The following is a 16,717-nucleotide window of genomic DNA, read 5'->3' as shown; positions in this document are numbered from 1 at the left end:
TGCATTTATCAAGCATCCTCCTCAAGCTGGGGCTGTGTGCCTCAGGACAAGCTGCATTGTCTGCCTCAGTCAGGTCACTCTGGCAGGCAGAGCATGCCCAGGCTGCTTCCCAAGGGAAAAGGATCCAGAAAGAAGAGCTGGGGTTTTGTTGAGGCTTTTGGTTTTGTTCTGCTGATCCTTTCTCACCTCAAAGGATGAGGCAAGGGTGGTATTGCAGCACCTGGCAAACAAAGCAGTTGTGTTCACATCCACATGCCCATTTGCAGGAACCCCCTTGTGTGTGACTGTTTGGGTTTGAGAAGTCTATGAAGACATGGTTTGAGAATTCAGGAATGAGAACATCATGGGCAGATGCCAAAACTTTCTATTTTTTACAGCACGTGGTTTTGAGTTGCCTGCTTGTATGTGTTTAAATGGCATTGCCTGTTCCAAGGTAGTCACTCTGCAACTTAAAAATTTTCTTTCTTACTTCTTTTCACATCAACAATTTTTCTGTCCTGCTGTGTCTTTCCTTACTATTCCAAGACCTTCCCTATTATTCTTGAAATAGAAATGACATCTGCAGCCCAGAGAATGCTGTACTACACCCACAGAATTTACTTTATCTAGCAATCTGCCCCTAATATTTTGAGAATACAGCAAGACAGAAAAAGACTGCCTCCCCAAATTGCTGTTGTTCAGCTGTCCTTAAATGAACTGTGTCCTGTAAGTTCCCTTTGCAACACTGGTAAAGGAAATAACTCCTCCATTTAATTTTTTTTTAATCACAAATCATTGTAGATGTACTTTCTTAAGGTATCTTGCCATGGCTGTGGACCTTTTTATGCTAAAACTGTCTGTTGTTTTCCAGGATTCCTTCAGAATTGCTACAAAACATTTCATATTTGTGAATATTTAATATTTTTCAATGTTTTTAGCTAATGTCTACATTTATTTAACATGCATTTAAGTGATAATAATGTACATTTAAGTGATAAACACCCACGTTGGGGAATATTACTGGTTGTATTGCTTGTGCTTTGGAAATAGAACTGTAGTGGGAGTCTCTCTCAGAAATAAATGTGATTTGTGGGTGGACCTTGCTTGTGGTCAGCACTCTGTCAGTACAGCAACAGTAATGATGGAGAACTGTTAATTAAATATAAAATTTGGGGTATTTCTAAAATTTAGGGACTTGAGTAACCTAGGTAGTAGATCAGCAGGGAACATGACTGGCACAAATGATAGCAAATTTTCATGAGGGGGAAGTTGGCTTGACTTTTTGTGTTAGCATGTAAAGTTTTTGTGTCTTTAGAAATAACTGTGGGTCACACTGTGCTATTTTTTTATTTTTTTTGTGCAGCATGTCTTTGTGCCTGACAGAAGGTCGATGCCAGCAGGTCTGGGTTTACAGCCTGTTACTCCTCAGAGCCTCCAAGGCAAAACAGTGAGTTGGATTTTTATTTGGTACATCAGGGGTTTTTTTAAGAATAATCCTTTAAGTATGAAGAGGCAACATTGAAATTTTATTCTAGTTCAAGCTTGCTTGAAATGTAACTTTTATTTAAATTATCAGGGGAAGAAGTACTCTGTGATTCCACAGAATCCTAAGAATATCGTGTAGCTGCTGAGTCAAGGTTTTCCTTGGGAATTACAGATTTATTATTTTTTAATCATTGTTGGTACATTGCTGGAATTCCTGGGAGAGGGTAGACTACATCACAGGACACTCATGTCTCCATTAATTATTTAGAAAATCCTAGAAGTAAAGTTTGGCTTTTTTGGAAATGTAAAAGAATGTTTTATGAAAGGATGTCCTTTCTGACACTGAACTGTGGTAGAGCTGAAATTCTCATTGAAGATATTTCATCAAAGTGATGCTGGTGAATACTCCCCACTTTCCTCATTGAAGCATGACTCTCAGCCAAAAAATTGCCCTAAATTTATGTCACTTCTTCACCAGTTTTTGTCTCCTTTTTTTGTCATCTCTCTGTCCATCCGAAAATACCGATTGAGAGAGTTATGAACTAAGGAAACAGATTTTTTTTTTTTTTTTTTTTTTGGGTCATACTGTGGGCAGCCAGTCCTTCCACTGCCTGGAGCCCTGTTTCCTGCACTTCCCAGCACAGGTTTCTGGCACCTTCAGTGACTTTTGGGGTTGGCCTTTGGCAGCTGGAGCCTTCCAGACACTTCTTGGGGTTTGTGGCCCCTCAGCTCTGCTGGGCTGATCTCCAGAGGGACAAGCAGGTCCAGGAAACCAAGCAGAAATCCACAGCAGAGCAGTGCAGGGCCAGAGGAGGAAACCTGGAGGTAGCCCTGAGAAAAGTTTGTGTCAGGGCTGTTGCAAGAGTCTCAAGACCTTCATCAAATGCACAGCACCTGCAGCAACTTTATGAATGTCTAGAGAGGAGTAGGAGCTCTGTTCTAAGAGCTCCTCTGTGGAGAAAAAGTTTGGGTTGGAGTGCCATGAAGTAAGTTATTCCTAATGCACTAAAATTGGGCTTATTCAGAACGCACCAAAAGGAGTTTTGATCCTGAAAAAGTGGATCTTTGCTCCTTTTGCTTGAAGATGCCACTCTTTATTCTCATATTCCTAAAAATGAGACTTCCTGTGCTTTGAGTGGATCTTACTTTCCAGACTGAAAGCACTGTTGCCTGGTTTTGGAGAGAACTCCAAAACCCCTTGTATAGCAGTCTGGATTCTTACACTTGCCCTCTGGAATTCAGTATTTCAAATCCAGGTATTGAAGGACAGCTGTAAGAAGGAAAACTGCCATTAGACAGTTTGGGTTTGGTGTTGGTTTCCCCTCAAAAACAAATGGTTTTTCCAGCTGAAGCTACGTGGAAATCCCTTGCTCCTTCTTGTGGGCTCCTGTGTTCTGAACTCCCAGAAGTGCTGGTGCCATGCTGCTTCCCAGGGATTTTCCCTCTTTATTCTGAGAAACTGGTATTCACTTTCAGCATCTTGAATGTGGGGTTCTCTGGAGCTCTTTACTTCTTTGCTTTGGGGAATTCTGTGGCTGTGGGAGAGAGCAAGCAGGGGTTTAGGAGCTTTTTGTGTTTGCCTTTGTTTAACTCACAGGGCTTGTGAGAAAATAAAAGTGCTGGATGAATATTTAACCTCTTGTAAGGCTGACTTCTGGAGAAGTGTAAGAAACAGAAGCAAACAGGAATGCAACAAAAATACTTGTGATTCTCAGTGGTTTGTTTTCTTTGGAAAACTTGCCAATAGAAATGGTTCCCAGGGATGGTTCAGGTAGAATTTCCCAAACTGACCTAAGCTGATCTGTGTGGAATTACCAGAAAAATACCCATTTGAGGTGGACTTTATTTCCATGATACATGTAATCTATAATTAGTCTTAAATGCTATTCTTCATCCCTTCCTAAGGCTGTATAGTACAGCCTAGTCATAAAAGTTAAGCAATAAAATAACTGGAGGCCTCAGAAAGGTGGGATGGAAAATTATTTTTGTCATGCTTGTGCAGATATATTTTGTGGAAGGTGATTATTTCTGAGGTAGTTCAGTAAACATGGGATTGTCATCATTTTTTCCTTTCAATTTTGACACGTACATTTGAAGAATTATTTTAAATAATTTTCTGAAGAATTATTTTTTAAACTACATTTCCTTGAGGGCATGTTTTGATTCTTCCACCAAGCTCAAATGGCTGCCCACATCCAGGTAACAACATCCTGAGGGCTGGAATTGTCTCCCCTGACTTAAGTCAATATCACCAATTTGATATGCACGTCAGGAAAACCGAGGACTGCACAGACTTTGCCCTGCAAAATCCTCAATTATTTTTCTCCTTAGTACAGAATGTTTGACTTTTATGGCATTTGCTGGTTTGAGCAGTCAAAGGCTTAACCCTTCATTTTACATTTGGAAGAGTTCAGTTGGGGGAAAATGTTTTCTCTTGTGCTGTACCACTGCCAGAGTTCCTGCAAGGCACTCAAACCTTTTATGAGGCGTGCCTTATTTTACTGAGGTGTTGTTTGGGGTACCAATTAACCTTTTCTCTGCTCTTTGGCTTCTCACACTGCACTCCCTCAGCCGGAGGAGCTGACCCTGCTGCTCATAAAGCTGAGACGGCAGCAGGCGGAGCTGAGTAGTATCCGGGAGCACACACTAGCACAGCTCATGCAGCTAAAGCTTGAGGCCAGCAGCCCAAAGGTCAGCCATCCAGCAATGTGTGTCCTGCTCCATCCTCACTAACCCACAGCCATTCATTAACCCAAGTCTGCTTGGTGCAAAAGTTGCCTGGCTCCTGTGAGAGTGGAATTAATCCTGTGTGTGCGTGGCGCTCCGCTATCAACCCTTTGAGGTTTGAGTGTTTGAAAGAAGCCGAGTCAAAATCACCTGGGAATGTTTTAAAGTGCCTTGTGGCTCGCTGCAGTTCTGGGCTAAACAGGCAAAAGCATCATCAGGTCATCCCAGGACATTCAGGTTTAAAATGAAGTGGTTTTCATCCATTATTTTGTATTCCAAACAATTGAGTTTGAGCTGCTGTTTATGCAGCCTCCAGTCAGATTCCATCTTGTTTGTGATGTCTGTACAAAAAGCAGGACCTGTTTAAAACGTGGATTTATCAAAGGGTTCATAGCTGCCTGTGTAGTGGACATTGCCCTAAGCTTTCTGTGTTTGATGTGTAAACCAGAATGAAATGTGGTGGTTCCTGGTCTGATTCGTAGCAAACTTTCATCATTTCTGTTTCGGGCTCAAAACTTGTTAACAATTCACTAAAAAAGGCAGTTAAAAACAGCATTGTGTATCTCCATAAAACAGAACTGTCTATCACTGTCTAGTTTGCATCCTTTCAAGCTCTTTTCATGCATTCTGCCCCTTCTGTCCCTTTCCTTTTCCCCTCTGACTGCTGCCTGCTAGAATGAGATTCTTTCACATCACCTTCAAAGGAATGCCATATATTTGGATCACCAGGTGGGATTTGCAATTTACTTGTGTGTTTATATTTCTTAATGCTTTTTGCCTGCTCCTATCAAAGCTGGAAATATTTGGGGAGAAGGATTTTCAGTGCTTTTTGTGAAGTTGGATGATGCCCACAGCATAGAATATCTCAAATGATCACAAATTTGAGCTCTTATGGGGAAAAAAGAATCCCTCAGTTTAAAATTTATCAGAAAACAGTAGCAATCACCAATTCATTTTTCTGTTCTAATTTCCTTTTCTTAAATAACACTAACTGTAGCATTTTACCTTCTTTAACCAGTCCTATTATGTTTCCAAGCTCATATGACACACATGCAATTTATAAAAAATGGGTACTTCTGAGAATTTTGGTTTTTCAAATTAAAAAGAGATGTTTCTACAGGACATTAATTGAAGAGGAGGTCAAACATGAAGAAATATTTTAAACAAATCATAACATGACTCCTTTTCTAATTTTTCTCAGTTCATTCTGAAGGATTTATATAAAAATAAGATTTTTATTCTTTCTATTTTCTGGTATGTTATGGAGTGAGGGTTCAGTTCTTCACAAGGGTACAGGCCTTCATGAACATAATTGACTGCCAAGTGAAGAATTGCAGTTCCTCTCTGTATGGCCTTGTTGCATGACCAGATGGGATTTCTGTGCAAGTTGTGTTTGAGAAGTTTTGAAGTGGATTATTTTTTTGCTAGCAGTTAAAAAAGACAGTCACAAGTGCTTAGAACTAAAATAAGCAATGGTATGACCATTGGTTAAAAAGATAAAAATGGCTTTTTGTAAGAATCTTTTATATTTATTTTGTCTTTTATTGAAACTTTTGAGCCTTACACTTAAAACCAGCTGTTAGAAGTTTGATATGTTCCTCTGCAGGGGTTTCAGTGAGTTATTCAGCTGTGCACAGACACACACAATACACACTCTCACATGGGCTTGGTTGACTTTATTTTCCTATTACCTCCTGAAAACAGGGTGGGAATTGTGACCATTTCAGTTTGATGGCAATGCCTTTCCAAACATCTCTCTATTGTTTTGTTTAAGGGGCTGCAGCAGGTCCAAAACAGTAGGGACACACTGCTTGCTAAATTAGACCCAAATAATTTATCCCAACTCAAATATTTCCAGTCTATAATGTTTTGGAATAAGGGAGTGATTCTGTCTTCAACAGTGTAGTTCATTGTCAAGAAAGGATAACTGTCAATGTGAAATGTAAAATTGTTGTTATTGCTTGGTTAGCCAGGCTTGTGAGTGTGATGGGGGGAATTGTCTGTGAACAAGATGCAGAATAGTAAAAATTATTTTCCTTTCACTTGCACCAGATAAAATTTAGAAATGTGATGTGGTAAGCATTAATTTAGGAAAGTGTGTAAGTCTTACAGTTGTGCCATACCAGAGATGCAAGGAATCAGGACAACTTAGAAATCAAGTCTAAAATCTTAATCACAAAATCATGCAAGAGCAGGTTGGAATACTCATTTCTCTTGTTTTATAATAGTGTCATCTACCTGTAGGAAATAAATCCCCCTGAAGTCTTTCTGCTTTGAGTACCACTGCTTTTAGGGGTGGTATCACATTTATAGCTTTTCATTACTTTGCCAAATACCAATTTCCCTTTATGCTAAAAGCATAAAAAAATCAAAATTTCTTTCAGTGTAATTCCTTGTAACCAGCATGCATAATCTCTTACCCTCTCTGGATTTTAAATGTCCTGTGTATTTAAATTAGGTATTTCCACTTGTATTTAATCTCTGTAAATAGTGTCAGAACTTACTCTGCTTATGGCACATGGTGGGACTCCAGTCCCTGTATCCTCAACTCTCACCTTCTTGGTCACAAAGGGCTCAGTACTGTACACCACAATAATCAATAAATTTGTTACAAAGCCACACAGGTGACTTTTCAGGCAGAGTAAAATTCAGGTGTAGGGGAGGTAACTTAGATTCTGCTGCAATAAGCTGGCTGCTGATTAGGTGGTTTTCTTGTCAAGAATCAAGAATATTCAGTCACCTTTTGAAATCATGCTTTGTTTTTGTACTGCTGTTTCCTTTGGCCATGCTCAGAAATTCTCACCTTACACTTTCTGGTGGTTTTGTATTATGCTTTCAGAGTTTTTGTTGTTGTTGTTGGAGTTCAGAGGGAGGGAAAAAAAGCCTGAAAAGACTTGGCCCACAGATAGATACCCAGCAATATGATTTCTTCCATGTCTTAGGGCCAAATAAATGGTTGTCCAGAACCCTTTTCTCTTTAAACCACTCTGCTGGCTCAAGGTTTGCAGAGCTGGGGGAGAGATTCTGTAGTAGTAAAAGTGTTGGAAGAACCCCTGTAAATCAAATTTGTAACTTCTAGAAGACCAAACATTACTTCAAAATGTCTTTGAGCAAATACACGTTGCTTGTTTTCTAATCTGGATTTAAACAAACTTGGAAGAGTTCAACAGAAATTAATTCTGGCACTGTCTGTTGCTGGTCAGAAAAGAAAAATTTGAAATATTGTAGAAAGGTGTTAGGTCGAGGATATGAAGTGGTTGAAATCCTGATAATAAAAATGCATACAAACCTGTATATTCCTAATAAATTTCTCTGAGGCTCAGATATTTTTTTCTTTTATTAATTTATCAGTTGACTGTATTTGATTGCTTGGCTTTGGGCCTTATTGTTGCTCTCCTTATTGAGATCTCTTTTAGTATCACCATTCTCTGGAATGCACCCACTCTCTGGGCAAAATTTTAATGTAGAGGGAGAACAACTTCTTGTGTCAGTTCTGGTTTTGGAGATGGTGGAGTAAATGCTGGGGGCTGCTTGTTTAGGATTTTTCCCTGCCTTGAACAAACAGAGCATCCTAAGTTTCCTAAGGTACCTGTTATTGGCTGATTAACTTTCCAGCTGATCAGACTTTGCAATGGATAAAAAACAACAACAACAACAAAAAGGTCCTCAATCTAAAACAAGAAAAAATAAGATGAAAAAAAATACTCCCCCAAATGTAAAATTTAGTTTTTTCCTAAATAATTTTGGGTAAGAAATACTCGAAGACATCAGACACTCATTCTGTTGCATTTCCATCTATGAAAGAAAACCTTGCTATGTAAATTCATGGGGAGTGCATATAAATACAAAGTGAAAGATATGAATGCTCCTTCTCACACTTTGTGTAGCCATGCCTGAAGCAGGTATTGCTAAAGTTTCCAACAGGTCCTAAAGTTTCCAACAAAAACAGGAGGAGAATTGTGCATCAAATGACTTTCCAGTTTTCTTTTGGAGAAGAAAACCACCTGTTTTCATCATTCTCCCCTTATTGTTAGGAAAATCTCCTTTTTAAGACCCAAATCCCATACTTTTTTCCTGTGTTGCACACTTTTCTGAAATCCTAAATGTATGCAATGTGCAGTAAAATACCTGATTTTAATATTTGCATGCTTAGCAATAAATACTAATCATTATAGAAAATATCTGGCCAGTTCCAAAATAGTTTCACTCCGGTATATGGGGGTGGATAAATGCAGCAGGCAATGATTCAAAGCTCCAAAGGATATAAATCAGTGCAGTATATAAAGGCATTTTGTGATTCGTGGGCATGGGTCTGTTCACAGGCTGGGAATGCTTATATCTTTTTAATGTACACTGAGTTATCAAATCTATAATTTAAAAGGTTTTCTGATAAAGGTTTGAGTGCTCCTGCTGCAAAATCCAATAATCCTTTTCATTTCAATACCATGCAAAGCCAAACTTGTTTTAAGCTTTTTTATTTTTAAAAAGGGAGAGTGTTGGTGAATAAATATTGCATTGGTGTTGAGCATTTACGTTACTTTTGATAAATTTGTTTGATATCATTAAACTTTTCAGATGTTGGTATTACTGAATGATGGAATATATAAAAAGCATGGGTTAAAATGTAATCTACTGCATTATTAGAAAGAATTAAAGTAGAGGCTGTATTTTACAGTGTCGTCTTTCAAATCTAGCCATGCTGTAAACTGATGTTTGCTGTATGCTCCTCCTGATTTGAAATAGATGAAAGAGAATGAACCTTTAATCACCATGGTTCACACTATGATTGAGAACTCGGCGCTAAGACCGCAACTGTACCATCAAGTAAGGTCTTGGAGAGTGAATGAAATTGCTTTATCATCTGCCAGAATTTTCCTTAGTGACAGTTTTGGTTGTCCCTCAGATTTATCCATGACATTGGTGTTTCTCTCCTTTGCTTTGGAAACCCACGAGCCATCCATGCTTCCGAAGCGCTGCAGTATCGTTGGCATGGCTTCCGCTGCCTTTTCGTTGTTTCCTATTCAGTGTACACTTCTGAGTAACTCCTCTCTGTCTGGACTATTCAATTAGCTGGTGCTTTCTGCAGGTGTCCAGTAAAACTCATGAAACTTCCAGTGAGCTTCCAACATTTGTCTTAGCATGATTCTCTGCAATTAGTGTTCTGAGGTGCTTCTTTCTTTTGAGCACTACAAAAGCATGTGAGCGGTGTTTACCTGGTCATTTCTGGCAATTCTGTTTCGTTCTAGGAAGTGGATTTACAAGTTTTTTGTTTGCACCTACCGAGCCTTTAGCCACTGAAGAAAGAAAGGATCAAAAATTACTTTGATCTGGGGCCTGTAAATCCAAAAGGCAGTGTCTGTTCATAAAGTCACAGCAGACTTTACTGTGCACACTTACAGAGTATCTGGTGCTGGTTGGCAATGGTAAGATGGAAGAAGAATCAGAAATGTGAATGGAAATATTGTCTGGGAGTTGAGACCTGCACTAACTTATGAGCATGGCCAATCCCTCTCCGTTGGTGCTGGGGCTGAACTGAACAGCCCCTGTCATGGCAGGGGGTGTTGGAGAAGTTTCTTGCCTCAGCCACAATGAAGGTGTTGTTCTCACAAGGGAATATCTGGCCAGTTCCCCTGCATTTACGTTTTTGCCCTTGTGAGCCAAAATTATGCATAAATGTTGCACAGTTTGAACTTTAGGAGATGTTCTGCCATGTAAAACAGATGTTTATTACTGCCATGTTTCTAAAAAATGCTGCAGCTTAATCGAATATTTCATTTTTTTTTTTAAAGTCAACTCGTAAGTTTGCTTCCGATCCAGAAATGCTGCCAAAAAAAATCTCAGCTTTCCAAAGGAAGCTGGGATGTGAGTGACTGATTTCATGACCATACAATTTGTGCTCCTACATGCAAAAGAGGAGCTTTAACTTGGAACCTGGAGGGGAATTGGAATATTTGGAGGGGAATGAGAGAAGTAAGGTGCCCTGGAGCCCTAAATGAAATTTTAGGGGTTTGTTGTAATTTTTTTAAGGAGCCTGACTGTTAGAATTTTTTTAAAGCAAGTCAATTTTGTGTGATAGAGTATGTAAGGCAAATAAATCAATGGGTGTATAATGAGCAGAGATGTTTTAGATGTGTCAAGGGAAACTAGCCCAAGCTTCCAATATTAAATAGACATATTTGGGATAGCTGTGCCTGGGCTAATCTGCTCCTGCCTTTGGGATACCAATAAATTCCCAAGTGCTGCTGTGGCCAGGCTCTGCTGCCAGCTGCAGTGTGTGCCCTCACCTTGCAGGCACATCTGACACTGAATAAATATCTTTTTTGGCATTCTTGGCAGAGAAGCAGTGACTCTTAACAGCTCCTGAGGACTGGATAACCTGTTGCCACTGGAGATGTGGTCTCTTCAGGTCAGAGGGTTTGTGACTTGCTGAAGGCTTCTGCAGAAGCTGCCTCAGCTGAGGAGACACAGCATGGATAAAGTCACACAATGGATGAAGTTTCCTGTGTGAGGTGCTGTATTAACTGACTTTCTGGAGAGGCTAAAAATGCACTCAAAATTTCACTGTCTAAATAGTATTCTAAACTTTTGTAATGCTAACCCAAACCCTTTAAAATTCTGGCAACTTTATTTAAAGTCTAAACAACGTATTATTTCTTATTCAGATGAAATAAATTGGTTTAACAGTCATCTTTCTGCTGCAGTTTTAAAGACATGTAAATAATTGGGAGAAGCCTCTGTGCAAGTGACTGAAACTTGTTTTGTTGTCAGGATGCTAAAATAGTTTGTGATGACTGCAACCATTCCTGTGGATAAAGAAAAAGATCTTTCTCAGCTTCATTTTATTCAGTTCAGTTTTAGGTCTCAGCTCATTTAGAGTTAAGCAAAGGAAAGCAAGAAAAGTTTGTATTTAATTTGTCTTGCTTCCTTTTTGTAATGATTAATGGTTCTTTAGTAAAACAGCAAGAACCTCTGCTATTTCAAATGTGTTATTTATAAGGCACTTTTGCTTGTGATTTGTTACATCTTCAGAGTTATTTAAATCACTTGACTTGCATCAGTCTGCTCTGCAGACTGTGCTATAAATTCACAAGTACAGGCCATGGAAATTATTCCATATGTACAGACAAGGAAAAAAGGATTTTTATAGACTAGACCCATTTCTACCTTGGTTTGGGGTTTTTTGCTTCTTTCTAATACTAGATGAAGAATGTTAATCTTGTTCTCCAGTCTTTTTCTCTAAAGCAGTACAGACTGACTTTAAAAAGCAAAGTTTTCCTCAATTCCTCTTACATGTGTGAGTTCCCTTAAGGAGGAAAAATTAAAATCTGAGTGCAACAAGCTAACATCCAGGTCTTGCCATGGAGAATTCTTCTTATTACGTTAAAAACACAGAAAAATGGCCCCTAAGTTTTTTGTTCCTGTGAGGATAGGGAGGTTTTGCTTATGGCTTGTTATTATTGTTATAGGAGCTGCATACACTTAAATTGTTACACATGTTAAATTTTGAGGTGTTTCAGGTTGTGTCATGAGCACAAGGTGATGGTGTTTGAGCTAAAAATCTTGTATTTTCAATTTGTATTTGAAGTGTTTTAGGTCACAGAATTCAAAATTAGAGGAGAACCTTGCTTAATGGGGCTAAATGCCTGTTTGCCCTGGTTCCTGGCAGCAAGAAGGATTTTAAAAAGCAAGAAGTGAACAAAAGAGCCTCTGGGAAGTCTTGATTTTAATCTTGTGCTCAACAACAAAATGTCCTAGCTTGTCCTGGTTTAATTTCCCAAGTGCAGCATCCTGCAGAGGTGCATAGCATGCTTTTGGGGTGTGAAACATCCTCCAAGATATTCACTGAATTAAAACAGTTGGTGGAATATGAGAATGGCTTACAAAGTCATAATGCTGTCGCTTTAATGTTTTTAATATCAAGAGTTTAAATAGTTCAGCCACTTGTGTCCCAGGGTGTCCAGCAGAGGGGATCTCTCCCTCTCTGGAAATCTGCTGCTGGTGTGTGACAGAGGTGGCGACTGTACAGATGATGACAAACAATTCCTAAGCCAAGAGGGAGGTTCAGTTAAAGCAATTTTGCTTTTTCACAGACAAGATAACACATCTGGCCAAAGTCTGCATGTGCAGCTTGCCTTTGAAAAATGCTGAGTTCTATTCCTAGCTCTGAGGGTGCTGCTCCCTCAAGACTGGGAGGTTTTTGGTGTTTAGAGGAGTGGCTCTGGTGAGTTTGAGCAGGCAGATGTGCAGGCAGAGGGAGGCCAGCAGCAGCTCCTGTCCCGGGTTCAGTAGATGGCACTCTTGCTCCAGAGTTCCTGCCCTGGCACAGCCTCTGCAGGAGCGATCTGGCAAAAAAGGTGGAACGTGGCTCGAAGGACATCTTGATAACTTGGGCACTGCAGCTCCAATAATGCGTTCTCCAGGGCTGGGAGGCTGTTCTTTCCCAGAGCTCTGAGGCTGTTCTTTCCCAGGGTTCTGAGCCTGTTGTTTCCCAGGTTCTGAGCCTGTTGTTTCCCAGGTTCTGAGGCTGTTGTTTCCCAGGGTTGGGAGCCTGTTGTTTCCCAGGTTCTGAGGCTGTTGTTTCCCAGGGTTGGGAGCCTGTTGTTTCCCAGGTTCTGAGCCTGTTCTTTCCCAGGGTTCTGAGGCTGTTGTTTCCCAGGGTTGGGAGCCTGTTCTTTCCCAGGGTTCTGAGCCTGTTGTTTCCCAGGGCTCTGAGCCTGTTCTTTCCCAGGGTTCTGAGCCTGTTGTTTCCCAGGGTTCTGAGCCTGTTCTTTCCCAGGGTTCTGAGGCTGTTGTTTCCCAGGGTTCTGAGCCTGTTCTTTCCCAGGGTTCTGAGCCTGTTGTTTCCCAGGGTTCTGAGGCTGTTCTTTCCCAGGGTTCTGAGCCTGTTCTTTCCCAGGGTTCTGAGCCTGTTGTTTCCCAGGTTCTGAGCCTGTTGTTTCCCAGGGCTCTGAGGCTGTTGTTTCCCAGGGTTCTGAGGCTGTTGTTTCCCAGGTTCTGAGGCTGTTGTTTCCCAGGGTTGGGAGTCTGTTGACCTTTCCTGAGGTGTGCCATTGGGTTTCTCCTGCCACATCTCCCTCATCCCTCCCTCCAGCAGGATGAGATTGCATCCCGTGCCTCTGGCCCCCAGCACATTCACTGATGGGCTGGGAGAGTTGGAGCTGCTTTTGTCAGGGATGGATTCAGTTATTCACAATATTTGGGACGTTTTTGTGCTAAGCCTGGGCAAAATGTTGCAGTGGAAGTGTTAGGGTGAGGTGGCTCTCCAGCAGTGCCTGTTGTGTGGAGCTGGTGCTGCTGACTGAAGCAAGAAGTGGGTAGCAGCTTGAAAAGTGTGACAGGATTTTAATAAGGAGAATTAGCTCAGCTATAGTGTTCTTGAAAAACTGTTTTCTCTGTCTGAATACTTAAAATGTATTCCTTTCAGGAGGTACTGAGGGGTAGGGATGCTGAATTGGCAAACTGTTTTAAACTCTGCTATAATCGAGGTTGAAATGACAAAAAAATAAATGTCTTTCTTTTTAAAAAAGTATAAAAAATACTGGCTTGAAAAGGCAATATATTTTTCCAGCCAAGCCACATAAAATGCTGAGCAGTGACTTGGAAAGGTGTATTTATCTAATAGGGGATAATCTTCCTTCTGTAAAATCTTCCTGTTATGAAATATAACTAGGTTTCCTCTGTAAGTTAAAGACATTTGGCCATGTTTATGAGTTTTATTTAAATATTTCCATTCCTCATTTTTCTCTCATTGTGATAAAATCAACAGTAAAACAACACAACTCTGCAATAGTGGGAGTTTAAATAGCTATCTTAATTTGTGTGACATTCATGAGGTGCAAAAGTGCTGTGGCTTTTTTCATATTCCAACATTCATTTTCATGAATTGTCCATTTCAAAGAAAGTTATTCTGTGTTTTTAATACACCATTCATACTTCTAAATTGTCACCAGGTACATTTGCATGAGGTATGTGGACATAATATTGTGAACTGAAACACTTTAGTGCATTGAAGGTTTATTTTGTGTTTGGAATGCTTGTCTCATGAACCCTTCCTTAGTCCTTTTATTTATAAGTGTCCCTTAACATGGACTTGTGTCTCAGTAGTCTTCCTTGTACTATTAAGTGACAATTACCTAATTGGGACTCCATACACACAATGCTTTTTAATTAATTAGAATATGAAGGTTGATAGTGTTATGTCCTTCCTTGCTGTATAGGATATTAAGGAGTTGCTGTGTGTGACAGTTCACTCTAAAGTGGGGAGCTGCCTTTTCTCTTGTAAAATATTTTAAAATCTTGTTCCTGGTCAGTAACAGGTTGAAAAAGTTAAGAAGTTGATGTGAGGGGCTGTATGGAAATAGTTTGAGGTACTTTGCATCCTGACTAACACAAGGAGACAAGTTTGCCTAGGTCCAAAGATAAAACAGAAGAGCTTCCATTTGTGGTGTTTCTGGTGATGCTCTATTGGAGGGAGGGAAATCCTAGGAAAAGTAGGAAATCCATTTGAAAAATCAGTATGAAAAGTGGTGGCACTTACTGGACATATCTCTAACAAAATATTTACATAAATGTTGTAAGCTTGGGTTGTTCTGCTCTGGTTTTGGCTTCACCTCAGATCACCCTGCTGGTGAAACACCTGACCTCAGTGAGCCTAGAATGGTGAATTCAGAGTAGAATGAGTCCCTCTGTTTAGAATTCATATGGAAAAACTTAGGCACAATGATGCATCATTATTTAGATGTGCTCTGGCAATTTCATCTTCCTCCATAATCCATGTTTGGTTGAGTTGTACATCTTTGAAACTGCAGTTTGCATTAGAAACAGCCTGTTAATTTACTGCAGCTCTGCTGGCAGTCTGCTTGACATTCATTTAGTTCCCCTCATTAATGTATATTGGCTAAATATGTATTGTTCAATGTGGCAGGTTTACCTTTCAAGCAAAAGCTGATTTCTGTGTTAAAACTCTTAAGCTGAACAGTAGTTTTCATTTTCACAGTCCAACTAAGTTGTTTTATGGCAATATTATTCTTCCTTATAGTTAACACAAGAAGAATGTAGGGGTACTCTATACAAATATAGAACTGAAGAGCTGGACATTGATGTAAGTCATTTGTATTCCTTCTTCCCTGTAAATGTTGGTATTTGTCTCTTTCTTTTGATAATAATTTTCCTCTTGGCTTTTGGGTTTGAAACCCCACGTGATTGCCAACAGAAATTGCATCATGATGTAGAGGGACATGTCTCTGTAATAAGCTTCTACCTTGCAGGAAATACTACATTTTAGGCTGAAATTTTAACTGTTTGGTACAATCAGCTGAGAAACCACGGGACAGGCTGTGAATGTATCAGATCTTTGTAATTTTGTAATACTAAGCAATATGTAAATGAAAATAGAATCTAATACCTATTATTAAGTTATAAAGATTTAGCTGTAGAATCATAAATTATATGTTTTGACCCACGCTGCTTCAAGCTGTAATAGCACTTCATAGTTTCTTAGGAGGGTTTCTTAAGTCAGTTGAAAATGCAAGACTGATGCCTACATAATTTTAGAATTCTTATTTTAATATTTTCTATAGCTTCATGTAATGATTTGATGAAGTTAGATTTTGATGACTGAAGATGCAACTCCCCAAATGCTAATTGTGGTAATTTTGTGTTCTACCCTAGGCTAAGCTTAGCCGTTTATGTGAACAGGATAAAGTCGTGCAGGCACTGGAGGAGAAGCTTCAACAGCTACACAAGGAGAAAGTAGGACAATTGTATTTATTACCTAAAGTGGATGTTATTTTACATGCCTATTATCAGAACATTGATAGCTGAAATAAAAGGAAAATCAGCCCAACGATGCAGCGCATTAAAAATAATTCTTTTTATTACAATAGTACACGCTTGAGCAAGCTTTGCTCTCAGCAAGTCAGGAGATAGAGATGAATGCAGATAACCCAGCAGCCATACAGAATGTGGTCCTGCAGAGGGATGACTTGCAGAATGGGCTGCTCAGCACTTGTCGGGAGGTGTCCCGAGCCACTGCAGTAAGTACCACGTCCTTTCCACCAAAACCTCATCAAGTGGGAAATTATGATGTTCCTATTCCTAATTGCGTTGGTTTTGCTTGATTTTTTTTAGCTGCATTCCAGCAGAAACTCAGCTGTTTTTACTTGCTTGTGTTTTTGTCAAAGGTGGATGGAAAGTGATCTTCTCACTGCATTCATCGAGTGAAATAATCCATGATTATTTCATTGCAGTGAAAGATGATTCATCATGATCTTTCTCTAATTTTATTGGTTTTTCTGACCAGGAATGTGTGTATACTGTCTTAATTGGTGTGGTAATTATCATCTTTGAAATATGAGAAATTGATAACAATTTCTGTGTTACCAAGAAATTGATAACAAATAATTCAAATAAGCTGTTTCACTTGATGGCAAAATAGTGTCAAGCAGAAACTGTATTCCACTTATTTTAAGCAAAAGCAGCTGCAGGACTGCCAGAGTCTCTCTCTAATATTGGGCTATTACATTTA

At 39.6% G+C, this 16,717-nt stretch overlaps 1 protein-coding gene across 11 annotated transcripts in view; it reads left to right on the top strand.

Moving 5' to 3' along the window:
* The window catches only part of PLEKHA5 (pleckstrin homology domain containing A5), a 166,071-nt gene that overhangs the window by 128,832 nt on the left and 20,522 nt on the right, over positions 1 to 16,717 (top strand). For 5 of the 11 annotated variants that reach the window (XM_059848022.1, XM_059848015.1, XM_059848019.1 and 2 more), the window contains exons 12-16: positions 1,343 to 1,426; positions 4,036 to 4,155; positions 15,230 to 15,292; positions 15,862 to 15,942; positions 16,077 to 16,226. In XM_059848022.1, coding sequence (XP_059704005.1) covers positions 1,343 to 1,426; positions 4,036 to 4,155; positions 15,230 to 15,292; positions 15,862 to 15,942; positions 16,077 to 16,226 — 498 coding nt within the window. Of the gene's footprint in view, positions 1 to 1,342; positions 1,427 to 4,035; positions 4,156 to 4,866; positions 4,921 to 8,934; positions 9,016 to 15,229; positions 15,293 to 15,861; positions 15,943 to 16,076; positions 16,227 to 16,717 lie in introns of all 11 variants that reach the window. The other 6 variants (XM_059848025.1, XM_059848024.1, XM_059848020.1 and 3 more) reach the window with 4 other exon arrangements.

The sequence above is a fragment of the Haemorhous mexicanus genome, chromosome 5 (assembly GCF_027477595.1).
Source record: "Haemorhous mexicanus isolate bHaeMex1 chromosome 5, bHaeMex1.pri, whole genome shotgun sequence".
NCBI lineage: Eukaryota > Metazoa > Chordata > Aves > Passeriformes > Fringillidae > Haemorhous > Haemorhous mexicanus.
The sequence above is the reverse complement of the archived record's forward strand: the minus strand, read 5'-3'. Positions and strand labels throughout refer to the sequence as shown.